Raw genomic sequence first — 27,654 nt, 5'->3', positions numbered from 1 at the left:
CTAGAGACGGTGTTAAATTACCTCATGTCTCAAAGCACATAACATTACAATAATAATGAACTTAACTTACAGAGCTCTTGCTTGTACCACCTGACTGCTGCAGATTCATTTCGCCGTTGATGGTGTAGAAACGCATAAATATGAGTCTGAGGACGGGAACGGCACGAGCGTCAGGGGTTGCCATCGTAATTACGGTTGGGACATAGTGTGAACGCAGCATAAGCTTGTTCTGGTCGAGGAGGAACTGGTAAATGAGGCTGCTGTTGGTTTGTGGCTCTTTGTGACTGTGGGTGCTTCTCATTTCTAATTTGTGCATCCTCATTTCCTTTCCTCGGAAAGGCCTACCTTACATTTAAGCCTTTAGCTGGCTCTATGCATTAACCAATCAGCATCCAGGATTATACTATGTGAAAACTTCACTTGTATTCTTCATAACAACAATGTATACTACTCCAATCCGTTTGAGTTTTTATGCCTTTGGACTCGGAGCTTATAATATGCACAAAAAATAAATCTAAATCACGACATACCACAGGGGTTTACATACAAAGCGGAGATGAAAGATGAGAGAAGAGTGCTCAACAAAAATGTTAAACACTTGAAACAGATCAAATAAACTGTCAGCTTTCATTTGTGTCTATGCCAAACAGAGCTCTCTCCTCCCCTCCTCTCTCGGTCTCTTCCCTGCTCTTTTTCTTCTCTTGTTGGCAGGTTCACGTAAGACTTGGGAATGGGGAAAGTCCTGATGAGTGAGTGTATGTATCTTCACAGTGTTCTGCTGGAGAAAGGGAACTCCTTACCGTCACACACTCCCGACGGAACCGCGCGCTGAGGTAAGAGAACATTCCCTAACGAACATGCCTCGAAATGGATTATACACATTTAATGAATAAGTAGATACTAGCCTAAGGTAAACACTTACTGTTTAGTGCCTGTTGCATTGCAAATACTCATAAAAAACAACAACAGTAATTTCCTTTGAGTTGGAAGATTCATTTTGAATGAACTTGAATTAAAAAAACGTAGTATAGATAGTGTGCAATTGTAGCCTATTATGTATCAGTACTTGGTTGAAGTAGATATGTTGGACTGCACTGTGTTTTAAACATCTATTTTAAACATGTAAGTCTGTTATCTGTGATACCAAAGTTATTTTCATTTTCGTTTTTTTGTTTTTGTTTTCATTACAATTTTTTTTTTTTTTTATACCCAGCTATGCCATTTTTTAAGAGCCGTAACCATTCAATGTTCTTTGCAAAAAGTAACATATAAAAAATTTCTATTCCACTGGGAAAAAAAGTATATTTATGTGCATATAAATGCAATATGAAACAGAACACAGTAAAATAAAACTGATTGCAAATACAGAAAGTGACAACATAATTTGTACCATAATATACGGTAACCATGCATCTACAAAGCAAGTCCTAGAGAGCCCTGGTGAGCATCAAGATCCTGTCAGAGGACCTTAAACAATCTGTTTACATAGACCGTTGCCAGAAGTTCTGTTTCAATGGCGTCATGTGTTGTCTTCTTAGTACCTCTTTGCCTTCACCGCTCTCCTGTTATGTGTCTGGACTGGGTCAAGCCTCCTAAAGCTCAAAGCTGATCTGGAGTCAGTTTCAGGTTGTCTAGAGCATTTTTGACCATTATTTCTCACAGGTTTTTGTGCGGGCCAGTGAAAGAGGCTGTACGGAGAAAAGAAGAGCGTATAAACCACTACAGTAAACATCTGATATGGAGGAGGAGAAGGAGAAAACGGTGGATTTGGAAAACCTTATTGCATAAGGTAAATAGTTAATCTCTGCTTTCTATTACATATACCTTGACCTTAGAAATATTGTTGCTTAAGGCCGCTCTTAAACAAAAATTAATGTCAAGGCAATAGATAACAAAATAAAGGTTACATGTAACACTTTTCAAGCTGAACATTTCACATAAAAGAAGTTCAAGATCAATCAAAAGTCACTTTTTGTTTTTAATTTTGTTATCTAGTGCCATGACATTCAGATATTTGATTCATGACACTTTTTGAGTGACTCCAAATTCTTTTGTCATGATAACCAGAGATAATGTCATCATTGTGACCATTTCCCTTGACGTTCTTCTCTTCGCTCCACCTAACCTGATGGACACATGATTGTCAGTGTTTCCACAACGTTCATCCACAGTATGCAGCATCTTGTTTGACGTCACCAGGCCCTCGTAGCCATGCGGTACTCAACGCTGTTGACCATCCTGGCAGCCGTGCTGCTGTATTTGGTGTTGGGAGCTCTGATGTTCGGCTGGCTGGAGTCCTCCAGTGAGGAATTGGCTCACCATGAGCTGATGACGTCTCAAATGGCTTTCCTAAAGAACCACAGCTGCGTCACGCCTAACAGTCTGAGAGAGTTCATGGAGGTCATTATGAATGCTGAGAAAATCACTCAACTTTGCTGATAATAGAATTTGTAATGAAATGTTTTTTATTAAATTAGAAATATGATTTATATACTATTATTGTATTTATTCATATTTTGAATAACTGGTAACACTTTACAAAAAGGTCTCATCATTAATAAATGCTGTAAGAATTTATATGAGACAAATTCTTCTGTAAAGCAGCTCTGAAAAGACAGTAGCCAATATTCATTCTATGAATAAATGCTATAGAATTATTGTTCATTCTTAGTTCATGTTAACTAATGTTATCAAATGAAACCTTATTGTAAAGTGTTACTGAATAGCTTTATATATATATTTTAGTTTAAAAAAAAACATTTTGCTTACATTTTAGTAATTTTGTTATGTGCTTTTGTCATTTTTATTATTACGTAAAAAAAAAAAACTATTTAGCTTTAATTTTATTTCAGTTTTAGTAAAAAACAAACAAAAAAACTTATATCCAACATTTCAAATTATATATATATATATATATATATATATATATATATATACAGTGTGTGTGTATATATATATATATATACAGTATATGTCCAAGGACCTCTACTTCTTCTAGATATTGATCATTCTTAGTGTATATATATATATATAATTCTTCCCATTCTCTATAGACACTGAAGCATCGCAGATAAATCCATCATTTTTCTCTTTAGAAAGTGGTTGATGCCATTGAGGCAGGTGTGGACGCCAGAAGCACATCAAATTATACCAGCAGATGGGATCCATCCAATGCTTTCTTCTTCTGTGGTACCATCATCACCACCATTGGTGAGATAAACACATGTTTCACTTTAGATCATCACCTTGTGAGGTTGATTTCACAAGTTCTCCACTTCTCCAGGCTTTGGAAACATCTCGCCCAAGACGAAAGGTGGTCAGTTGTTCTGTATATTCTATGCTCTGGTGGGGATCCCCATGTTTGGGATCCTGTTAGCAGGGGTTGGAGACCACCTGGGCACCCTTCTGCGGAGAGCGGTGGCAAGGGTTGAGACTTTGTTTTTGGTGAGTGGCTTCTCATTACAAATTCAGATTAAGTCAAGTCACCTTTATTTCTACAGTGCTTTATATAATACAGATTGTTTCAAAGCAGCTTTACAGTGATAAACAGGAAAATAAATAACAGAATCAAACTTCATCAAATATGAGACAAATTCTTCTGTAAAGCAGCTCTGAAAAGACAGTAGTCAATGTTCAACTTAAGTCAGTCTAATTATTGATCATTTTTAATAATGTGCATGTAGAGAAAAAACAGTAAGTGATGGCATATCGCATCAATGTGTTTTAATCTGTCTCTTTTGTCCAATTTCAACCACTTCTGTCCTGATTTCTTGGAGGGGAGGGTCTATGGGCGGGGAAATGCATGGTATTTTTCAGATCTTTCGATCTAATGGACGAAATAAGCTCACACAATTTACATATGAATGCACACAGAGACGACATAAAACACACTGACAGTCGCAAGACCTGCCGAACGCTGTGAGTGTGTGTTAGAAATCAGGAATGGTGAGAGAACATTGTGCTTGGGACGTTTTTCATCTTCAAACCAAACTTTGGTCTTCAGACGACAACGTTTAAATCCTGTCTGGCTAGAGCTCTTCCTATAATGTTGACACATTAGTAGGCATCTTTTGTGGCTGTTCGATCCCGTGAACGTTTACACTGCGAAAGCAATTGCGTTTTCAACTAGAAGTGGACAAGCTCAAAACGTTTTAGACCCTGTTTACACCTGTATTTATCCTCGTCTACTTGTGATCCGATCGACCAAAACGCATCCTAATACCAGGTGTAAACAGGGCCTCCATAAGAAGATAGTTCTCCTCACTGGAAACTATTAAATCTAATTAGTAAACTGATGCCATCATGTTCATCTTGAATGCCAAATGCTAGTTAAAGTGATGTTTGGTTTGGACTTTTGATCAGCAGATCTTAAACTGATTCTTACATTTATAATCCCACAGTTGTCTGGATGTTGCTTTCTTGTAATCATTTTCACCATGATTGTTTTCTGCCGAACAGCGCAAGGGTGTGAAGCCCACCAGTGTACGCGTAATCTCCGCCGTCTTCTCCATCCTGATTGGCTGCCTAGTCTTCATTGCCGTGCCGACCATGGTGTTTAAGGAAGTGGAGAGCTGGAGCTTGTTGGAAGCAGTGTACTTTGTCGTGATCACTCTTACCACGGTGGGCTTTGGGGACTATGTGGCAGGTGCACAGATAATTATCATGTCTACATACAATAATCATTACATATTATTTAGTTTACTATGTCATGTGAGCGTACGGTAATTCTGTTAAAGAACTCAAGATTGTATTACGCCGGGAACTGCAGGATGTTTTGTGGTCCAGACAGCAATGACGTTGCAGATATTTATACCATCTAATGATCTGTATTTTAAAGCCATAGACACTAATTGTAATAGCTGTAATATTAGACCAGCGCATGCACTAATCATTTATCTGTGAGAATCGTTTGAGATGTTAGTTAATACTTTGTCATTTAACAGACTCTTGTCCAAAGTGACTTACAGTCCATTTTTTAATCCAGTGTTCCCTGTATAACTTTTATGAGATGTATTCAACAGTCAAACTCCGAAGTGTTTGTGTTCATTTTTACCGTTTTTTTCATACTTGTTGTCTTTTGATGTCCTTAAAATTTTGTCAGTATTTTGTCATGCCATATTCAAGTCCATATACTGATTTAGTGACTAAATTATCTTCTTCTTTTAAGTCAATGATAATGAGGCCTCAAACTGTAACAGACCTGGGGTGCGTTTCCCGAAAGCATCGTTGGCCAACTATGGTCGCAAGTTCATCGCAATGTCCATTGAACTCTATTGGTAACGACGGAACTTGCGACCATAGTTGGCCAACGATGCTTTCGGGAAACGCACCCCTGTAACAGATTCATGTGGTAATTGAGAGCATCCAATATACATTACTGGTCACGGCGGTCAGTTATTTATATACATTTTTGTTTGTTTTTGTTTATTTGTAAGAAATTAATACATTAATTCAGCAAAGATTAATTAAATTGACCAAAAGTGACAGTAAAGGAAATTATAATGTTGTCTATTCTTTTAAACATTATATTTTTCTAAGTATCCTAAAAAAGTATCATGGTTTCCACAAAAATATTAAGCATTATTATTATTTACACTGATAATAATAAGAAATGTTTCTTGAGCATCAAATCAGCAAGGATGTTTCTGAAGGATCATGTGACACTGAAGACTGGAGTAATGATGCTGAAAATTCAGCTTTGCATCAGGAATAAATTACATTTTAAAATATATTCAAATAGAAAGCAGCTGTTTAAAAGTGTAACAATATTTCACAATATTACTGTTTTTATTGTATTTTCGATCAAATCGGTGAGCAAAAGAGACTTCTTTCAAAAGCATTAAAAATCTTCCCGACCTTCAAGCACAAGTAGTGTATGTTATTGGTAGAGCTTAACTTGTATTTAACTCAGAATATTCCTGCTAAAGTGCTTCGCTCATGAGCACAAAGGTGATTAATCATCATGGCTCAATCTTCCCCATATACCAGTCCTGAGCTTTTAACCACCAGGCCGCACCAGCCCTGTGTCATTACCTTTCTCTTTCCTCTTCTCCAGAGAACAGAAGAGAGGAAACACCCCTGTACAAGCCATTGGTGTGGTTGTGGATCGTGTTTGGTCTGGCATATTTTGCATCCATCCTCACTATGATTGGGAACTGGCTTAGAGTGCTGTCAAAGAAGACGCGTGCAGAGGTGAGACAGAGAGAATGAACAATGAATTTATCCATTTCAGTTTTTCCACACTGGTCTATTATTGTAGTACCAACTACTCAATATAAATCCACCCCTAAATATTATATCATATCCACATGAATTGTGGTTCCTTTAAATGTTGATATGAAGGTCCCTTTCTTTCTACTGTAAAAAAATACAATAAAAAAATGAACAGATTAATCAGTAGACCAAATTTGAGTCAGTTAGGCTGCCTTCATCCCAATTTGCACACTGATCGTATGTGAGATATACACTACTGTTAATAAAAATAAAAATAAAAATACCTTTTTTCATCAAGGAGGCATTAAACTGATCAAAAGTTACAGTAAACACATTTTAAGTGTTACAAAAGATTTCTGTTTCAAATAAATGCTGCTCTTTTCAACTTTATTCATCAAAGAATTCTGAAAAAACTAAATTGTCACGGTTTCCACAAAAATTATTAAGCAGCACAACTGTTTTCAACATTGATAATAATCAGAAATGTTTCTTGAGCAGCAAATCATCATATTAGAATGATTTCTGAAGGATCATGTGACACTGAAGACTGAAGTAATGATGCTGAAAATCCAGCTTTGATCACAGGAAAACATTACATGTTAAAATATATTAAAACAGTTACTTTCAATAGTAATACTATTTCACAATACTGCTGTATTTTTGATTAAAAAAAAAAAAAAAATCGTACTGAACCCAAAATTTTGAACGGTAAGTGTATAGTGTGTGAGATTAGGATTTGTCCAACAAATAGTATGGCAACATTTTTGTACATGTTTTTAACACACCTTTTTACTATTTGTATTTCAAAAAGCAGGGTTTATTCTCACTTTCCCCCTATAAATTAGTTTTAATGGTACTATATTTCTCTTCTAGATGGAGGAGCTGAGAGCTCATGCCACAGACTGGACTCAGAACATCCAGAACATGTCCATGGACTTCCGTATTCCAGTGCCACTGGATCTCAACGACCGCTTTCAGCTCCAGCGGAGACGCAGAAGAAAGCGCCACCGCCACCATCGCCGCCCGAGACTGAGCGCGGCAGGATTGGCTCATGGAATCTCCCTCGATGCCGATGTCATCAGAGAGAACGGACATCTGATCCTCGGATGGCCGTCGTGTAAGTATACCCCAGGGTCTGATAATAGGTCTGAAGTGCTGTCCCGATCCAGGTCGTGGTATAGGTTAGACGGGGCGTATGAGATGAGGCCAGGATCGAGGCTGACCGTAGGACCTGCGTCAAGATCCATCTCACGGGTAGACCTGAAATCACTATCGAGACCCGGGTCCAGAGCCATGTCCACGTCCCCTTCAAAATCTGAATCAGGATCAGGATCAGTCTCTGAATCCGAGACACCGTCAGAATCCTGGTCGGAATATGAGTCCAATTCCCCTAACTCAGAGGACCTGGAATCTGGAGCCGAGGGGTCTCAGAGATCACTGGAAAGTCGAAAGGATGTTCCTGTCATCGTGGTTGACCACTGCAGTCCGCCCCATCCCTCCCTTCTGGACTTTTTTGGCGAGAACTTGGCGTACATCGACGAGTCTTCAGACGCTCTTAGCGATCGTGTCAAACCAGCCGGACAGAACCGCAAACGCAAACCCAAGAGAAGGAGTATGAAGAGACAGATTCCCCGCTCGCAACCTATTGGACTACAGAGGGAGATCAGTTGTGAACTACAACCCCCAGCACACACTCCGACCCCTCCACCTCAGACCTGAGAAATGAACATTTGGCCAAGGGCTCTTTGCTTTACACATCACAGTTTAAGATGCCAAACATAACTGATGCAGACCATCACAAATACGCATGTAAATATAGCTTAAACAGCTTTTGTTCAGAATAGCATACTGTTTCTGCAGTGTGTAAACTACCGCTCAAAAGTTTGGGGTCAGTAATATCAAAATATATAGAATCACAAAGGGACTTTGGTAATATATGTTTTTGAAAGAAGTCTCTTATGCTCACCAAGGCTGCATTTATTTAATTAGAAAAATATAGTTAAACAGTAATGTTGTAAAATAGTTTTGCAATTTAATTGCAAATAACTTAATTTATTAATTCATAATTTATTGCTGTGATGTCAAAGCTGATTTTTCAGCATCATTACTCCAGTCTTCAGTGCCACATGATCATTCTAATATGATGATTTGCTGCTCAAGAAACATTTCTTATTATTATTAATGCTGAAAACTGTTCATATTTTCATATTCTTTGATGAATAGAAAGTTCAAAAGAACTGCATACTGCATCTTTGTAACATAGTGTAATTGTCTTTACTGTCATTTTGATCATTTGAATGCGTCCTTGCTGAATAAAAGTGTTATTTAGAAAAAAATATATTACTGACTTCAAACTTTTAAATGTTTATTGTGCATAAGTTCTAATGCCCAGATGCCCTACAACACTTGCTGAAATATGCCCTAAATATCCCTATCCCACAATGCAATTTGCTTGCCTTGACTATCGATTTCCAGATGAAGCTGAGGTGACATCACCCACATTAAACATCTTTTCTTTTTTCATTTGTTGATTGAACTGGTTAAAGCGATAGTTCACCCAAAAATGTAAATTCTGTCATTAATTACTCGTTCCAAACCTGTAAGACTTTCGTTCATCTTCAGAACACAAATGAAGATATTTTTGATGAAATTTGAGTTTTCTATCCCTCCATTGCAACTACCACTTTGATGCTTCAAAGAGTTCGTAAAGAGATCGTAAAACTAAATCATATGAATTGGGTGGTTTAGTCCAAATTTTCTGAAGAAACACGATCGCTCTATATGATGAACAGATTGAATTTAGGCTTTTATTCACATATAAACATTGTTCAACTCACACATTAGTTGTGGTAAACGGAAGATCAAGCATGTTCGCTTGACATGCGAGAACCAATGAGGTTCATTCCCATGTTTCGCAGCACGTTTGATTTTCCACAAGAGGTTTGTTCTCATGCGTCAAGCAGTTTCGGATGAGATTCTCTTTATGTTCACTGATAGAAGCCACAATTTAGAAGCCTAAATTCTGTTCATCATATAGAGCGATCAAGTCTCTTCTGAAGATTTGGACTAAATCGCTCGATTCATATGGATTAGTTTTACGAACTCTTTATGAACTTTTTGAAGCGTCAAAGTGGTAGTTGTGAAGCTGTCAGTGGAGGGACAGAAAGCTCTCAGATTTCATCAAAAATATCTTCATTTGTGTTCTGAAGACGAACGAAAGTCTTACAGGTTTGGAACGAGTAATTAATGACAGAATTGTAATTTTTGGGTGAACTATCCCTTTAAGACACTATCACAGTGATCATTTGTCACATAATAGTCATTAAAATATTTAATAAATGGAAATGTAATAGGCTAGTATTCTGCTTTTTAACCAAAAACTCATCAATGTCGTTATATTTTAGCAGTGTTTATAAGTGCCTTGCCTAATCTGCATTTCTTCAATTAATAAAAATTCCACTTTTGATATTTTGCATGATATAGCCAACTCTGAGCAAATAGAGACATTTTGATATAAGATGCACATTATTGAAATGTCATTTTATTTGTGTGCCAAAGTTTAAGGTTATAGTTTTATTGTCATGAATACAAAAAAACAAAACAAAAAAAACAGTTGTGGTTGTTGAGTGATCCTTCTTGCTATTTCTTTGACAACTGTCTATAATACCTGGAAAATGGCAAACCTTTATTGTTATTATTATTATTTTTAATAATAATAACAATTTATTTGCAGAGAACACAGCTACTTTTGAAGGGCCAATGAAAAGATGTTTTTGGTTAGAGGATGTAGTTACAACATCTACCAGAAGGGGCTTACAGCCCTTACGGTTTGGCTGGTTTGTACAATAGTTCCAGCTCTCAGTTAGTATTGAAGCACAGACACAAGTAGGCGCCCCCTTGTGGTTATCTGATATGGGCTAATCCTTTCCAAATCTGTATCCTGCCTAAAAGAGGCGCAACACAGCCTTAAATCATTCAGATATTTGTACAAATGTTATATTTGCAGCTTGTGGCTTAACATTCACGCACGGACCCGCTCTGAACACAATGTTTACCTTCCCGGAGCGGACATCTACATCTATCCAAACATATTTTACAGCCTGTACACAGACAAAAAGTTTACAAAAAGAAACCGTTTAGATGGTAAACTTTCACAGCAGGAGCTAGATGAGATTTTAAATGCCCTTGGTGTGGGAAGACGAGGCGAATGAGAGAGGGAGCGAGTAACGATATGTCCCAGCGTGAGACCGCTCCAGGAATGGCTTTTGTAAGGCCCAGGCTGTGGGGGATAAATGCTGGTTGCAGAGTGAAGGGGGTATTTAGAGGGAAGAGGACAAACACATGGTGGCGGTTTACAGAGGAGCTTTTCCGCAGGGCTTCCAATGTACCCTTAAATTCTACCTCTGCACTTCAGCCCCGCCTAACACAACTTCTACACCCACAACGTTGATGTCTCAAACCGGAAGCTGTTTACTTACGTAACCCGCGAGCGTGACTGCAATCGATTTCTGAGTGAAAATGTTTGCGTTGTCTTGCTTTAGAAGTGACACATTGATGTGTGGTGTGGGAAAACACGTAAAGGAGTTTAGTGTTAATGAAAATTCAGATATGTAAAATATAATTTATCATAATGGAGTAACTGAATAAAAAACATCCCTGGAATGAATTAAAGACAGGGTGGGTGGTTTGTTCCAGAAACATATTTTGTTATGCTGGTTGAATCTCTTCACATCCTGAAAGCAATCACTAAATAAGTGGTCAAAATGTGTATCACCTGTGGAAGGATCTCTTTAAGCTGTTTATGTTCATTATTATTTTAATGTTATGTGGTTTGAGACATGAGGTAGTTTAACTGTGTCTCTCGTGTGACGCTTTTGTTTGCTCCCTGCTGTAAGCATCCATGTGTTTTGAAGGAGGCTGGGCTTTGGAGGCGCTCTGAAGGGAGGGTGTGATCTCATGCTTTCAAAGCTAGCTCGCTATTGCTAGCCTCACCGAAAATTGCCTACCCTACCTTTAAGAGACCACTGAAAAATAAGCATTTTCTCTGGATTTATTATTTATTTGAGTAAATGGACATTTCTATGTTTTATTATAAAATTTCAAGTTAAAACATTGTCATTTAGAGCATTTATTTGCAGAAAATGACAACTGGTCAAAATCACAAAACTGATGCCATGGTTTCAGACCTCGAATAATGCAAAGAAAACAAGTTTATATTCATTTTTAAACAACATGATACTAATGTTTTGAGTTCAAAAATCAATATTTGGTGGAATAATCCATGATTTCCAATCACAGCTTTCATGCGTCTTGGCATGCTCTCTGCCAGTCTGTCTCATTGCTGTATGCTGTACGTAGCATATAGATGATTATGACATGGTACATCAAACAACATATAACAGCTAAAGCAAAGATGTATTAGGTACAGTATTAAGTACAGACCACCTCATAGACATAACTGGCCATAAAAGGTCTTCAAGTACATTTGCAATATACTTTCCACTTATTAGAGTTCAAGACTAATCAATAACAGCTGTTGCTTTTAGAATGGTTGAAGCAGATACAGTTTAGATATTTTGGCAGAGAATATTCAAATTTCTTTTTGTCTTGGGAGTTGATGTAAAAAACAGGATGCAAGACATGTTAACGTAACCTCTGAAAATCTTAACACATTAAAACACTTCACTTCTCATCAGCTTCACGGCACGAACATTACATTACAGATCATAAATTCCATGACTGTTTTTCTGATTTTTTCATTTCCATTTGTGTGGTTGGTGATATCACATTATGAATTGAAAGGATACAAATACATTGGCAATGAGGTGGTGTGCTGGTTTCTATCTAGAGGAATGTTCTAGAATGATTTGCTTCTCTTCTCTGTGACACCACAAAAGGGAAATTAAAGTTTATTATTCTTTTATACAGCGAGTGAGACCACAAAATTTGTACTTCTGAAGGGTCAATATTGCTGTTTTTGATTAGCTAAAGACCACATTTATATAGACAGTGGCAAGAAAAGTCAAAACAAATTAAATTTCCACCATCAACAATAACGAGTCAAAAGCAAAATCTGACTATGAAGTTGTCTAAGATGACATGAAGTCATTTCGTAACCACTTAATTGGTGTTTCCATGCTACGGTTTACATTTAAAGCCATGATTCACTTTTGGCTTGAGCGCTCATCCGCAGATGGGCATTACGGGTCAAACATTTCAATAACACCAACGTCTCTTCATGTTGTGAGATGCCAGGAACCCGAGTCTTACGAATTACACCCTAAATGACATAATACTTTAATTCAAATCAGTTCTAGCCTCTCTAAATGCTTTCCGTTCTTCTCTTTCTGAATTTCCCCCACTGGCAAGTGCAGTAATATTTAGGCACATTCCACAAATATGATGTCCTTTACTAAAACCGGAAAAAAATGTATGCAACTTTTTATCTCACAATTCTGCCTTTTAACTCACAATTGCAAGTTTATATCTCTCAACTCGACTCATATCGCACAAATCCGTGGCAGAAACAAGCTTCCATACAAATCCCATGTTTTGTGGTGAAAACTATTGAATATGTTTGCTAAATGTATAATTTTTTTTTAAAGTACACTATGTAACTTTTTGCCCTCTTGTGGTTATAAAACAAAACTGCATGCATTTTGCATAGGAACATAGTTTTGGTTGTGCTTCGGCTCTGCATGACTGTAGCTACTTGCTGTAGCTTTACCCATTAATAGACACAGAATTTCCTATTAAATAAATTCCAGTACAGCTGTTTTGGCATCCCTCCACTTCCCCAACTTCAGCAACATAATTTAAGCATCTCGCTACCATACGCGTCTTCCAAGCATTAGTAGAGCCCCTCCACCGCGGACAGTAAGACAACTACGTTGAACTTTACTAGCCTAAAGATTATATAGCCAAACAAACTTGTGAAACAGCATTTCAAACCCCTCAGTTCTCATCATCTCTGAAAAGCCAAGCCAATGTTGATTCTTGTTTTTTTTACGAGCTCTGTCTCGTTCTTTTTGCCAGCAGATTTTCCTCTGTTTAGCGCCTTTTTGTTCTCAAACGGGTGATTCTCTGGAGGTTGGAGATTTAGCTGCTCCATGTCAACATTTCGCACTCGTTGCAACAACTAACCTATGCCACTCCAACACCAGACACACGCCAAAGTATCCAGAGCAACTTTTCTCTACATTTACAGATACATGGGCGAGTGACGTATGTACGTAATTTCCCACGAAAACCATCCTGCAGTTCTAAATTATAAACATAAAGACGAAAACACCTTTTGGAAGTAGGATTGATGATGTATGGACTGGTTAATTTTGAACAAAAAAAGTTACATAGTTTATCTTTAATAATTTCAAGCCCTATTTTGAGCAATATCGGTGGAAAGCTAAAGCTTTACATTAACTTTATATATAGTAATGCAGATGTGAAGCAACATTCACCATCACTATAAATATAAAATCAAAACTATAAATAAGTTATTTTTATATTCATGTATGCATTCACAAGTAATTTAGTAACTGCTGTGGAGGTTATAATTTAGCATGTAGTTTTATAATAATTAGGGCATAGTGAAATATTTTTAATGCGATAAAGAATTTGTTTGACATCCTCCCCATAAAAGCGTATCTATGATTTTGTTGAGTCTGTTGTAAGACAGACACACACACACACACACACACACACACACACACTGCTATGGTGAAGAATCTTCCTGTTTATATCCATGAACTACCAGAATATCTGTCTGTCTCTCTATTTTACTTTTCCATACTCCGCTTCAGTCAAAGACAAACAAAGACTCAATCAGCAATGCCAAAGATCTCAATTTAAGTATTTGATTTGAAGTTGATTTGGTTCTGGAAGAAGATATGTGGACATGGAGCCCCATAAAATGTCTAGACTATCACATTTAGGATCATGGCTTCCTTGCACTACATTTTGTGCTGCAGTTTGCATATTCAGCATATCTGTCTTGGTGAAATTTGGATGTGCAAAGAACCAGAACTGCTCTCAGATACCGGGATGACAACTTACCTGAAAAACTAGGATAGCATTAAATGAATTTATATGTATGGCCACAAACTACTTGCACATGCATATTTTTAAACTGTAGCATTTATTGAACTAATAACACTACAGCTACTGTATACTTTGTGGCTTGTATAACATTTTAACCGAAACGCAAACATTTTAGGTTATAATAACCCTAATTTAGAACTGTTTCTCATTTATGCATTCTGGCAGTCACTCTTATCCAAAGCGACTTAGATTGCGTTCAGGTTTGAGCTACAGGAATGTAGTTAAAGCTCTTAAAAATGTTACTCTACAGCATCAGAGAGGATTCAGCGTGTGGCATTGAGCAACTGAGATCAAAGTCTAGTCTCATAAGCAACTCTCACGACACACATCCAACATTCACACCCCATTAAACCATGTGTCCCGAAGCTACTCTCACACCCAGACTGCTCTTCCCAAACCACACGGCCCTCAGACGGCTGATCGTCCCCTTTCATGCCCTGAGGTTTCATATTTGCACTCCCCAATCTGCTTTTGCGGAGGACGCTGAGTCAACATTGCGTAAGCGACAAGAAGTATTTTTGTTGATTCATTTTAGGGACTGTTATGTAACAATGTGCTTCTAACTCTCTTCCCCTTTGCATCCCCTTTTCATATAAAGTTATAAAAGTTGTTTTCACTGAGCAAGAGAGAGGAATTCGCTTGTTTTAGCCCTGGCAACCAAACACAGAAACCCTGTCATTCCCTACAGATCATTCTCACTGGCCGCAGATAAACATGTAAGCAAAGCGTTTCACTCAAAAACAAACTTTTAACGCCATGCCAGCCGCTATAGGTTTTCAAAGGGCACACTGAGGCTTTATAGGGAGAAAGAAAACAAACAGGCGATATATGTAGGCCAAAATTCCTTCCGACTTCCCACAGATCAGACTAAATTATATCGCTCTGCATTATAGGGTGTGGAGGGGCACTGCAAGATTATACAAATCAAAGCGATCACATGGTGCGTTTAAAACGCATCCTGCAGGCAATTTCGCCTTAGCGGGACGGCCTGCTTTTCACTCACTGTTCTTTCTGCCATGTCACCACAAACCCTGAACCCAAGCGTTTAAATCTGGCGTTCCGTGAGTGGTCGGTGTCTGGAAATTGTTCACATCCTGTTTACGTCGGAGATTTTCTAACCTCGAACCGCATCTGGCTGGTGAGTCCACTATACTAGTCAAATCTGCATTTTCAGCGAGTAAAAAAAAAAAAAAAGAGAGAGAGTATAGGCCACTCGCTGGGCCGTGTGATAAATAAATATAAATGCACAGCTTTGAGAAAGTTCTATAAACATGCTGAATATAAATAAAAAAGCCACAAAATGTTATTATATAATCAAAATTTATTGTATTTAGCATATAAACACATATAAACATCACACGCACAAAAAACTATTTACACTTGCAAATTCCAAAAATATAAACTGATCTACAGTAAACTTCATACAAAATCTAAAAAGGATGCACTGCTGATGTATATTGTGTGTGTCACTGTTGTGATACTAAGAATGCGAGGAGATGCTAATCAAAAAAGCTTCTTTTTATCAGACTATGACCAATGCAGGAGACGGTTAATGCTGTATTGTTGTTGTGTTGCTTGTATTCAAGATGCTTCATGAATAATTATATGCTATTTCTCATCTGTACAAGTTTGAAGGAATAGTTCACCCAAAAAAAATGTAATTCTGTATGACTTTCTTTCTTCTGTGGAACATAAAAGAAGAGTTTTTGCGTCTAAATGAAACTGTCAGTGGGCTTCGATGTTGTTTGGTTTCCAACATTCTTCAAAATATCTTTTGTGTTCTGCAGAAGACAGAAATGCATTCAAGTTTGGAACGACATAAGGTTGAGTAAATGAAGATGGTATTTTCATTTTTGGGTGGACTATCCCTTTAAGATGTGAGTTATATGTGTTTGCTCTCCTCTCATCCACCTGTTTTTTGTCCTCCCTCTGAGATCTCTGTCGTCTCTCTCTCCGCTGAATCAACGGCACTTGCAGGACCGCACCACCATGTTGGAGAGCTGTTCCACACGGGGCGTTCGGCCTAGGAAATAAACGATGGTGAGGGGCTCCAGGTCCTGGGGAACACAACACGGAGATGCTGATGCTTCTGGATTCATTTTATTATACAGCGGGAGAATCTGAAAGGAAGACAGACAGAGAAACTCTGTGAACGGACACCGAAAGCAACATCGAAATGCAACGTTAATCTGTCCAACATCCAACATTCAAGTGCGCAAGCTTGTTTGGCATATACCTAATCTTTGAGACGGCACTTCTGATCCTTTTAACATTAAACCCTTAACTGTCTGTTTTTTTTCTCTCTAAGCATTCTCAGCCTGATTAATATTTACCATGTTGTAGTGGTTGTCTGCGCTCCATAAGTAAGGACAGTTCCCCGCACAGAAATTTGCTTTGTAGCCTTTGGGTTCGTGGATCCACTTCCAGTTCAAGTCCCGGCGGAAATCAATGTACAGAGACCTCAGACAGCAGCCCTGATCAGCCCTGGAAGAGGTACAATGATTTGTTGCAGTGCATTATGGTGTGTTAAAAGAGCAGTTTACCCAAAAAGGAAGATTTGGTCGTCATTTACACTCACACTCGTGTCATTCCAAACATACATGACTTTATTCCTAATGAAGAACAAACTGAATAATGCTCTGGTCGCTGTTTTTTAGACAAATACAATGCACCATAAAGGTAGACCTCACGACTTGTGTGCTATATTCCAAGTCTTCTGAGGTCATGCAATAGCTTTATGTAAGCAACAGACTAAAATTTAAATCGTTATTCAAAAAAGAAAAAAATCTTGCGCTCTAGCTTCCCGTGGCAAGTGCATAACTGAACAAAGCGTGCAGGACTTTTCACATTTTGTGCTCTGTAAAAGAACGTTAGTCAGTTTGAAACGACATGAGGGTGAGTAAATGATGACAGAATTTTCACTTTTGGGTGAACCATCCCTTTTAATAGTTGCCGTCCAAGTTTTGACTCCGGCAACAAACTCTGATTTGACATAAATGTGGCTCTAATGACCATTTCTATGTTGCTTAGCACAGAGGAAGCACTCCACATAACAAACACTCATTAAAAGAGCATTTACTTCCAGAACAGACGAGATGAATTCTGCATATCAGACGTGACACTCCTTGGGCGAGTCGCTGCATGCGTACTGTGGGTGTGTGATGCAGTAGAATTTATTTTACATGCACACACTTAGGATCGATCTCATCTGGCTCCATGTGTCTCTTATTGTTTTTTTTTTGTTTTTCAAGCAATGTGTTGTTTTCTTGCATTAACTGGGAACTTTTGAGCTTCTAGCCATCTATCAAAGCTTTACGCTCACCAAATACTGAATATTAAGCTTAATACTGAAATCCTTCAAAGCCATATGCTAGTTTTTTTGCACCTGTTTTTATACTCGCACAAGTTAGCTTTTCTAATGTGCGATGGTAAGGAACATAACCTACTATAGAAGCTTGTTTCCGCCATGGAATAAATTGTGAGAAACTTATAATTGTAAGATAAAAGTCAGAATTGTGAGCTCACAATTCAAACCTTATAACTGAGTTTATATCTATGGAAGCTTGTTTCCGCCACTGAATAAAAAAAAAAATTTTTAATTGCGACTTTTTATCTCCTAATTGTGAATATTTTTCTCAGAATTCCGTGATATAAACTCGCAGTTACGAGTTATAAAGTCAGAATTGGGTGACAAAGTCGCAATTGTGTGATGTAATTTAGAGGGAAAAAAGTTTATATCTCGCAGTTCTGACATTATAACTCTCAAAATCAGATTTGTAAGATAAAAAGTAACTTTTTTTTTATTTATTCTGTGGTGGAAACCAGCTTCCACAATTCAGATTTTACAACTCATAATTGCGAGTTTAAATCTCACTTTCCATATTTTTTCCTTGCAATTCCGAGTTTATATTTTACAATTTTGAGAAAAAAAAAGTCAGAATTGTGAGAAATAAACTTGCAATTGTGAATTCTGAATTCTCACTCCAATGGTCTAAAACTCAAACTGGTCCTCACAAAGATAGTTGTACAAGTACACACACACAACAAGAGTAATAATAAATAACACATTCAAACACACACACACACACGCTTGAGCTCTCTCTCTGTACCCTGAGCATATGGACGTGTCTGCTGCTGATCTCTTCTTGCGGTTCTTCTTGATAGGGTTGTCCAGGCGGTCGGTGGGCAGCAGGGTTAGTATCAAATGCGGGGTTTTTGTGCTAAATTCAATCTGTCCTTTAGTCACACCTGGTCTTCTGTTCTGCTTTATAAGGTCGTCATCAATGCCTGGGAAGGAGTCGATCCAACATGTCAATAACAACAAATGACGCCAGAGTTCTCACTAATGTCAGACAACTAAAAAGTATGCCTTTTCGTCTTCATTTTAAACAACGTATTTATTGTTTTAAACTTTCTTTGTGATGAAAAAGTGTGCTTGTGCTGTGTTTCTTTAAAATAAATTCCACTTGGTTTGCAATAATATTCATACTTTTTAACTAACTTAATATAAGTCAAATAAATCAAACAAAACATTTAGATTAATGAGAAAATGACCTGCAAATCTGGCTTCCAACTCTTCACTCTTGTTAGGGACAATATTGTTTGTGGAGGGGACGAATGTACAGCAGGGACAGTGAACGCTGATCTTGAGCCCAAGATTTCTCTCTAAGAGAGAAAAAGAGATTATTTTTCCTAGAGAAGGAAATGCTTCACAACCTCCTCTGCTTCATCAAGAAGTAAATATATGTTGAAACTTCTGGATGAACTCACTGACCCCTGAACGCCATCCACTCCTTCACAGTCTCCGTGACATCGACTGAAAGCCACGCCCCCTTGGCACGAGGCTCTACCGTCCTGGAGTCGATGTATCTCTGGGACGGGGCCGTCACGTCCTCAGATTTGAGAATCTGTGGGTGTGAATGGAAACAAACCACAAGCTTATTTGACTCATTCATTCATCAGCTGTTCTATTTCTTGCACTGTACAGCACGAAAATAGATCATGCAAACGTGATGAAGCAAACCCTTGCAGACGCAGACTCACTGCTCATCTTTGGAACAACTCAAGCCTTTTGTCTGGAAAAACCACATTACCTGGTATATTTCCACACGCTGCTCAGTGGTGCGAGCCTGTGGGTTTGGAGCTCTGAAGATGCGAAATTCTGCTTTGACCAAAGTACTGGAATTTCGCTCCACGTTGGTGACGTCGAAGCCCACTATCCTGAAGTACGGGCTCTGAGGAACCGGGTTGATTGAGTCTGTGGAACAAAAGCAGGATTCACTTTGGCCTTATTTACACTTTGTGGTCTGAGCGTGGTATTCAGAGGGTCAACCTCAAGGAAATAAAACTTGCTTTAGTGCCAAAACAGCAGATGCAATGACTAACCCCTTTCAGCCTCTCAGAAGCCTCACTGAACTTTAGCTGACTTATTATTGGCAACAAAGCTGTATATTATAGGTACACTATATTCGATAGCTGTTACATTAAGCACATTTTCCTCCCAAATTATCAGTAATGTACTTTTTTTGTAATTCCCATTCATTTTAATGGTGTTTCTCCTCAGATTATCATTTCTGTAATACAGCAATATGTGCATTACAGATGTATTTTTACTATAATATAAAACAATAAATAACTAGAGACAACCCGATAATCTGTTTGATTAATATTTTATAGGGATATTGATTCTTTTTCATAGTACAACATTTACAAAAGGAAAAAAACTTAATGTATTCAAACAAGCACAAAAATAAGTTTGTGACCATTTAGATCGCAAAACAAATTTGCATAAATATAATGGCATTATAAATACTGTTATCTAATGGTCATGTAGTTATTACTGCGTCAACAACCCCATATTTGTCATAAAAAGAGTGTATGCATGTATCTATGTATTATTATGATGTTGGTAACATTATCATAATATCATTACTATTTATATGAGTATTGACATGAAAATAATAAAATATAGCCTATGTATTGAAATTATTTTCTTACTTTTGTTTTGGGGTGAAAAATAACCTAGGAATGTTTTTTGACAATGTTTCTTGTTCAGTCAATCTAATGAATGATAAACACTTTTTTTAAACTAAATGATGCACTAGAATGAAGGTTTAACTACACATCCGGAACCCAATGCATTTTTAAACGGTGCATTAATGCGCCATCTCAGATAAAACGCGTATCACTCACTCGTATCTGTGCGCAGTGGCATCATATTGACCCGCTGCACCTCTTTAGCGTAATAGTCCTCCTCGCTGCTCTCCCGCTCGCACGCGCTTTCGGCCTGGCGCGCGCGCTCCTTCAGCAGCTCCTTCGTGCTGTTGTAAAGTAACATCACCTCCACCGGGACCGATGGTTGCTGGCTGGCTTCGGGGTCCGGTGGACTGCGGATGCGTAGCTTGCTCAGAATCTGTCCGCGCACCGCCTCGATCCTTTTGGATTTGTGGTCGTCCAAGTTGTAGGAATGGCACGTGGAGAATCCTTCCGCAGACACGGACAGTTTGAGAACGAGCAAAGTTAGATTGATGAACCACATGGTTGATTGACAGATGAGAGGGTCGGAAGCGCTCCTCTATAACGCCCGGTCACTGGATGTCCTCGGGGGAGCGCGCGCACTGAGCGCGTCTCTTGCAATGGGACAAACCCAAAGTGCGTAGGCTGCGCTGCTCGCGCTCTGTGTTGTTCACCAGGTGAATGAGCTCCTCTTCTGACAGATACCAGCTTTTACCTCCTCATACACTGCCTCACGTATAATTTGTGTACTCGTATAATCTATTTCTGGTCAAAATCAAGAAAGAAGATTGCGCAGAGGACACTATAGCTGAGTTCACTGTGTGAATTTAAAGTAATTTCAAGGAGGTCAGTTTTATTATTTTTTCCAGTTTTTTCTCTCTCTCGAGCCTAAGGTACGTCTTACGTAGGCTAACTAAAACTATTTTAGCGTCGCTGGCGGTTAGTTAAACAAATGTCTTAAAACAAAACTCTTTTAAAACAGTATTTTTGTAATATGCATGTAAAAAAAATAAAAATAAAATAAAAAAATAAAGTGTAACAAGCACCTAATTATGTGTTGTAGCTATACCAAAATTGGAAATCGCTCACGCAGCGTACGGTTGCTATCGCTGTATATATATATATAAAAAAAGTTGTTGCTTTAAATTTTTAAGTACAGGCAACTTGGATGTTTAAGTAATTTCAACTTAAATTACATTAAACTGATCTTGTATAACATTTGAAAATGGCTTGTTTTTGATGAGTTAAAGCAATACATGTTGTCATAACTTACTGATCATATGATTTTTTTTTTACAGTGTATAACCTTCTCAGGTGGCAACTATTTCTGTTTGTGAGGGTCTTTTTGGACGTTACAGCTAGGCTTTGTGAACGCTAAAATGTTTGAGAAGAAACACGTTAAATTTAAACAGTTTAGTGGGGCTGTAAGTACTTTCTAAGACCCCCAACTGTTTGACTTTTTTTTATGGTTCAAACCCTCCCAAAAACCCAAGAGCAACCTCAGGTAAACCAAATGTGAAATATTGGCCTGATCTCTGTGCATGTTTTAATGACAAGCATACTACATTTGTCCATTATTACAGACCATCCCAATTATATTAGTCTCTATGGAGTCTATAAACACAGCCTTTCCATCATGCTTCCCAGGATTTTAAGTATTTACCGGTAAGGTAATAAACAGTACAGTTCCTCATGCTCGTCTGGTATCCAATGATTCAGAGAGAAACTCCAAGTGCTGTTTTGAATTCTTGTGGTTTGTCTTGGAGCTTTAGCGAGGACCGCTAGTATTTCTTTTAAAGTGACTCTCCAGCTCCTTTCCCATTATAAGACTATAACTATAAGAGATCAGGTCAGATTTTATTTCTCTTTTCTCACAGCCTCGAGTCAAGATGCAGATCTGCCATCCAAATGTTCAATCAAGCCCTTGAAGTTGCTTTAGGAAAATGAAATTATCCCATGACAAAGACCGACTGTCTCCAGCAGCATAAAGTTGAACTGGATTTAATATAAACAAAATGAGCAAAAGCTAGTATAGGCTTGGCCTACCAGAATACATCTTTTGCGAAGAATAATCCGTTTCAAAGGAGAGAGAGGGGGGGGAGAGAAAACGACAAGACCATCAACAAAAACGTCAGAAGTCAAACAGAGTCTTTGAAGGTGTGAAATTAACTACCCGGCTATAATTAAAAACACAACCCTCTTTGGGTTTCAGAGCTACCAAAAACATCTCTTCAACAAAACAAGTCCCTAAAGTTTTCTGAAGTTTTGAGAGGAAGGAAAAACATAGAGCAGCTGTGTGTGGGAGGGGGAGAGAGAGAGAGAGAGAGAGAGAGAGAGAGAAAGGGGCATAGAGAGAACTACAAGGGTAAATGACTAAATAAGATGAGATAAATCTCCTTTTTATCAATAAATGAGATGATAAAAAGGAGAAATCTAGTTTTAATCCTTATGCTGAGTAACACCCTTGATGTTCCTGGTCAAAAATGACCGGCCTTTTAAAAAGTGCTTGTAATGCTATATTAACACCAATTACGGCTTCATCGGATTCAATCTTTTTGTCAACCAATTGTTTTCTTTCAAGTAGGACAGGTTTTGTATTTCTTTTTGGAAATGATTGATTGATCTGAGCTTATGCATCTCAGTTTTTGAGTGAAAAAGCATTATTTGTGGATCATTTTGTCAATATTGCAAAAAGTTGCAGTTTATCACACTAGTGTGCTTTAATGTTTAACCAGGAAGTTTGTTTTGAAATGCTTTTATTTAGTACAAAATGGAATAAAGTCCCACTTTTGTGGTTTTCCAGGTCAAAAATGACCGGTCTACAAAAAAAAAAAATTGCTTGTGATTCTCTCGTTATGCTATATTATATACAAATATTGGATTCAATCTTTTTGTCAAATTGTTTTCTTTCAATTAGGACAGGTATTTCTTTTTGGAACTAATTGATTAGGCCTCACTGACTAACAAGTGTAACAAGGTGAAAAAAAAGTACAAAAATGAACCAAAAGAATTTGGGAAATGGTTATGCCCTGTGTGAGCTAAGGCTGTAGGGTTTAGTCCAATGCGATAACATTAACTAACATTTTTGGGGAAAAGAACAAAATGACCCGAACACAACACTCTTTGCACAATGAATACATTTGAGATGTACACAACTTTAACAAATTTTATTATTATATTTTTTGTTTCACCTTAAAATAAATGACTTATTCTTTTTTTTAAAGGACAAGATATGATCAATATCTCTGTTTTATTATTTTCATGCATGCTGGTTATGCCAAACTGACTTTGCTGTAGTCAAAAGTTTTTCAAACATCATTATTTTAAAATTGAATCACCTTACTGTTTATTGTGGAAGAAATAATAATGAAATGTTCCAAACTTACATCAAGAATTTTATTTTAACTATCCACACAAACTGATCCAGAAACATAAAACATGTTCTTCATAGAAAAGGTGTTTGTCATTCTTATTTATTTGTTTGAACATTTTAGATAACAATGTTAAGTATTATATAAATAATATAATAAAGTAATAATGTTTGGCAGCGTTGTTATAAAAAGTCACCAAAGCAAAGCTGCACAAGTCTATTTAGCAGTTTTCCTGTGAAAAGTAATGTCAGTATTTCTCACAGACGGCCTTTTCCAGATGCCTTCATTGCATAACAATGGTGACAGTTTTCTGGATTCTTTCCTTTCCAACTGTTTCCAAGCAGCAGTCAGACGTTTAACAAAAATCTTTACAAATAGTGAAATATCCACCACTGCAGGATGAAATTACAGACCAACTGTTTCTTAATTTGTTTACCTTGGAAATAAGACAATGTGCTTTTCTAATCCAATCTTTTCCATCATGCATTTAACAGAGCCATTTAAAAAAAAAAAAAAGAACCTCTGGGCACATTTAAAATAGATTTACTGGATATTAATTTCACCTTCTATTTTGTTTCCTGAAGAGAAATGATAGATATCCAAGGCCTCAATCTAAGCTTTCACATCCTTTCATTTTAGGTACACCCTTCCTTACTTCACTTCCACTCCCTATCTTTCTTCTCATTTTTAATTACAGTTCCCCATCTACGTGATCGTTAATCTGTCAAAAACAGCTTTGTAGCTGCTCTCTCCACCTCTCCATTATGATTTTATTATAGTTTGGCCAAGAGGGCTGTAATTGAACTTCAAGTGAAGGCAGAAGGTATAAGACACCGAAAGCCTTGAGAAACGACATTAGAAACCCCACGAAAACGACACCAGAGGGCTGGAATTTTTCATCATTAAAGCTATTTTCTTGTTCAAACATGAACTCGACGTTTGATCTCTGATACTGCATCTGAGGAAACGTGGAATAATCTGACGTGGATGCGGAGTCTCGAGCGCCACCAGGCGGCCGCGGGGGATGAAACGCTCTGGTGGTTAGTTGCGGTATTGCAATATAAGAATTAAAAATAGAGACCTCGAAAACAGCTTATGCTGTTTCTTTCCTTCAACCTCCCTTAAACTAAATATAGTCCCTGCCTTGCCACGTCATCTTGCTCTCACAGAGCTTTTCTGTCTTTGGCACAGTTTGTTCCAAGAAACTATTACAGCTGACCTAGATAATCTCAAGCAAGAGGAGAGTTGATAAAACTACAGCAGTTTCATTAGGAAGCAGTGATTCCATGGTACAGAATAATATATTCATAATATCAGTATAATAATAGCAGTATTGTGTTAAAAAACGATGGTAATTTTTACGACACTGATTAAATTTGAATATAAAACATAAGGCATATATAAAAACCTCACAATTTAGAGACAAATCAGCATTATTTCATGTCAATTTCCATTACAATTTAAAAAGACAAGCAAATATTTAAACAAATATTATAATAAAATGTTTAAACTTGAATTTCTCTCTCTCTCTATATATATATATAAAATAGAATAATAAAGCTAAAAATAAAGATTATTATTATTATTAGGAGGTCGCACCAACAGGTAATAGAAGATGATTTGTATATTTAAATAAGTGTAAACTTAAGAGTTAAGAGTAAATTAATACAAATTTATTTAATATTTTACAAAGCACAAACAATGACAGAAACAACACAATGTAGATTATCATAGTAACCAACTTCAATGAGAAAGTAGTTGAACATGTCTGTGTAAAACTAGTGAATTATGGTGTTCTGAAGAAAACGGCATCCCAGATCTCTAAAAGAAACATTTGGCTCCAATAAACAGTCTAGATCTCCTCTTCTGGGATGGGTTGATCTACTCGCCTTCATCGAGTAACATGTTGGGAACCCCTTTGGAGATGGGGAACTCTCTGCCAGATTCAGGACACTGTAAACATCCCTCTATAACCTCAACCTGCGAGGAGAGAACACTGCTATTAGCACTAAATCACTTCAACAAAGCTCATTAAATCAAATATTTAATATTTATGTGAAAATGACAATGAAATTTGGGGTTTTGCCAATGAAGCCTTTTGCAATTAATTAAAATACATCTGGTCACAATAACCTAGAAAGAATGTGAATCAACACTACAACAACTGAAGCAGCAAACTTAGTGAATAATTGGCCATGACAATATAACGCTATACTTTGTTCACTCACCTTGACATTAACATTTCTGAAAACTAGTTAACACTGCTGAATGATTGTTTCTAATACGACGGATGAAGTGACTCAAAATTGATATTTTTCTTTCTTCTGACCAACATAATAATCACTTTATTTATCACTTCAAAACGCGATTGTGGATTTTTTCTTTTCTTTTGCAATTGGGGCAAATGGAAATGGCCAAATTATATTTGTTGTAGTTTCCCGAACTGTGACTTCTGCTTTTGAGAACCTCAGAAATGTGAAAATGATCCATAGGAAACTACATTAAGATATTTAATGGTTCTAATAATAAATTAGGTTCTTTCAAAAAGGCTGCTCACCTCTAGAAGAATTCTGTGAACTTTACGCAGAAACTCCTCATCATTTTCATAGTTTGGTATGAGTGCGCTGGGCAGGTCCTGAGATTGTCCCAGCTGTTAAAAACACCCATCAGCTTAATGGTGCAATGGGACACATATATCATGCACAGACAAACAAAAAAACCGCATGCTTTCTAAACAGTACTTACCGTAAAGTTGTGCAAATTCACCCTTTTTAATGAATTATAATTAAAATTGTATAAAGCACAGCATGTTCACTCACCCATTCTGCTGCCTGGATCAAGGCGCTCCACTCCAGCTTAGGGATCATCCGGCTCACAAACTGAGCATTGAACTCCAACTCATTCACTTTCACTTCTGTTGCCTTCATTCATGAGCCAAGACAGAACAAGACTCAGATTTGTCATAAACTTAACCATATACATTTTTATTTTTATTTAAATTAAGATTTAAAGATAAAGATTGTTTAGGACATGTTTATCAGTGTGATATATCTTTATTTGAGCAGTTGATATTTCAATCAGTGACAGTAGTGCGACATGCTCTAAAACTATTGTAAAAAAGATTAATTTATGCATTTAAACAGTTGTTACGAGCTCATAGCAATTCAGAGACATCATGTAACATTTGTCACATTGCAGGACTATAAAAAAGCGATTAGTCACCAACAATCTTTAAAAAAAAAAAAAAAGTTACATTGACATGTAAATGTAGCTTCTCTTTAACTTTGATCATTTAGCATTAACTTTAGCATTTAAGTGCTGTTAAATTACTACTGCATGTTGTATTAATGTATACATGCCTATCTGATAAATGACCAGTAATGAAAACAATGTGCGTCAATCTCACCTTGATAACAAGTGGATATCCTTTAACCACGCCTTTCACGTGCGATGTTAACATGTTATGCGTTAACAGCTTCATTTCGGCGGAATGTGGCGATATATTTCAGGACCAAAGCGCGAAAGTTTGATGATTATAGAAGCGTTGAATTACAAACATAAGCATATAACAACCACATGCGTTTTTTTCGCGATGACTGTGTGCAACCGCTAAAACAAACTCCCCGAGAAACAAAGTGCGGCGTATTTGGTTCCGCATGTGGTGTGATTTCAGAGCTGACTGGATTTTTTTTTTTTTTTTTTAAACATGTTTTTAAGTTGAATAGAAATTGGTAATAATATCATTATATATGAGTGACTGAGTTACAATTACACACGCGTCTGAATAATGATTCCAAACTTCTTGTAGTTTGTGAATTCTGTCCTCCTAACTAAAATGTTGGGTAACAAGTAAACGCAATAAACGTACACTAGCACACTTTCAGGCAAGAATCAACAGAATTATGAAGGCAGACTGTCAGGCAGGGGCAAGATGTATAAAACAAGGATTTGATATCAT

The 27,654-nt window shown here is 37.3% G+C and overlaps 3 protein-coding genes across 3 annotated transcripts; 1 reads left to right on the top strand and 2 right to left on the bottom strand.

The window, feature by feature from the left end:
• Window positions 1–735: 735 nt before the first annotated feature.
• kcnk4a (potassium channel, subfamily K, member 4a) lies at window positions 736–8,017 on the top strand. The gene is made up of 8 exons (XM_084431302.1): window positions 736–833; window positions 1,663–1,789; window positions 2,172–2,400; window positions 3,096–3,210; window positions 3,284–3,444; window positions 4,459–4,645; window positions 6,056–6,192; window positions 7,087–8,017. The coding sequence occupies exons 3-8, from the start codon at window positions 2,212–2,214 to the stop codon at window positions 7,930–7,932; spliced, it is 1,635 nt and encodes a 544-aa protein (XP_084287428.1). The 5' UTR covers window positions 736–833; window positions 1,663–1,789; window positions 2,172–2,211; the 3' UTR covers window positions 7,933–8,017.
• An 8,104-nt stretch (window positions 8,018–16,121) lies between these two features.
• Window positions 16,122–21,008, bottom strand: tgfb5 (transforming growth factor, beta 5). Its single transcript, XM_084429784.1, has 7 exons — window positions 20,503–21,008; window positions 19,404–19,567; window positions 19,085–19,217; window positions 18,865–18,975; window positions 18,420–18,597; window positions 16,644–16,794; window positions 16,122–16,430 (listed from the first exon to the last, which is right to left on the bottom strand). Exons 1-7 carry the CDS (start codon window positions 20,846–20,848, stop codon window positions 16,272–16,274), a joined length of 1,242 nt encoding a protein of 413 aa, XP_084285910.1. The 5' UTR covers window positions 20,849–21,008; the 3' UTR covers window positions 16,122–16,271.
• A 4,339-nt stretch (window positions 21,009–25,347) lies between these two features.
• trmt112 (tRNA methyltransferase activator subunit 11-2) lies at window positions 25,348–27,314 on the bottom strand. Its single transcript, XM_084429508.1, has 4 exons — window positions 27,103–27,314; window positions 26,516–26,617; window positions 26,254–26,346; window positions 25,348–25,676 (listed from the first exon to the last, which is right to left on the bottom strand). The coding sequence occupies exons 1-4, from the start codon at window positions 27,175–27,177 to the stop codon at window positions 25,578–25,580; spliced, it is 369 nt and encodes a 122-aa protein (XP_084285634.1). The 5' UTR covers window positions 27,178–27,314; the 3' UTR covers window positions 25,348–25,577.
• Between the last annotated feature and the right edge of the window lie 340 nt (window positions 27,315–27,654).

Source organism: Rutilus rutilus (genome assembly GCF_951802725.1).
Source record: "Rutilus rutilus genome assembly, chromosome: 14".
NCBI lineage: Eukaryota > Metazoa > Chordata > Actinopteri > Cypriniformes > Leuciscidae > Rutilus > Rutilus rutilus.
The sequence above is the reverse complement of the archived record's forward strand: the minus strand, read 5'-3'. Positions and strand labels throughout refer to the sequence as shown.

Bases quoted from the DNA above. Each gene is read 5' to 3' on its own strand.
- kcnk4a (XM_084431302.1), top strand. From the start codon at position 2,212: ATGCGGTACTCAACGCTGTTGACCATCCTGGCAGCCGTGCTGCTGTAT. The intron at 4,646-6,055 runs GTGCACAGATAA...CCTCTTCTCCAG, and splicing joins CTTTGGGGACTATGTGGCAG to AGAACAGAAGAGAGGAAACA. The intron at 6,193-7,086 runs GTGAGACAGAGA...TTTCTCTTCTAG, and splicing joins CAAAGAAGACGCGTGCAGAG to ATGGAGGAGCTGAGAGCTCA.
- trmt112 (XM_084429508.1), bottom strand. From the start codon at position 27,177: ATGAAGCTGTTAACGCATAACATGTTAACATCGCACGTGAAAGGCGTG. The intron at 26,347-26,515 runs GTGAGTGAACAT...TGTTTTTAACAG, and splicing joins TGATCCAGGCAGCAGAATGG to CTGGGACAATCTCAGGACCT. The intron at 25,677-26,253 runs GTGAGCAGCCTT...CTCTCCTCGCAG, and splicing joins TTCACAGAATTCTTCTAGAG to GTTGAGGTTATAGAGGGATG.
- tgfb5 (XM_084429784.1), bottom strand. From the start codon at position 20,848: ATGTGGTTCATCAATCTAACTTTGCTCGTTCTCAAACTGTCCGTGTCT. The intron at 19,568-20,502 runs GTGAGTGATACG...TTTGTTCCACAG, and splicing joins GCCACTGCGCACAGATACGA to ACTCAATCAACCCGGTTCCT. The intron at 16,431-16,643 runs GTAAATATTAAT...TCTTCCTTTCAG, and splicing joins CAGACAACCACTACAACATG to ATTCTCCCGCTGTATAATAA.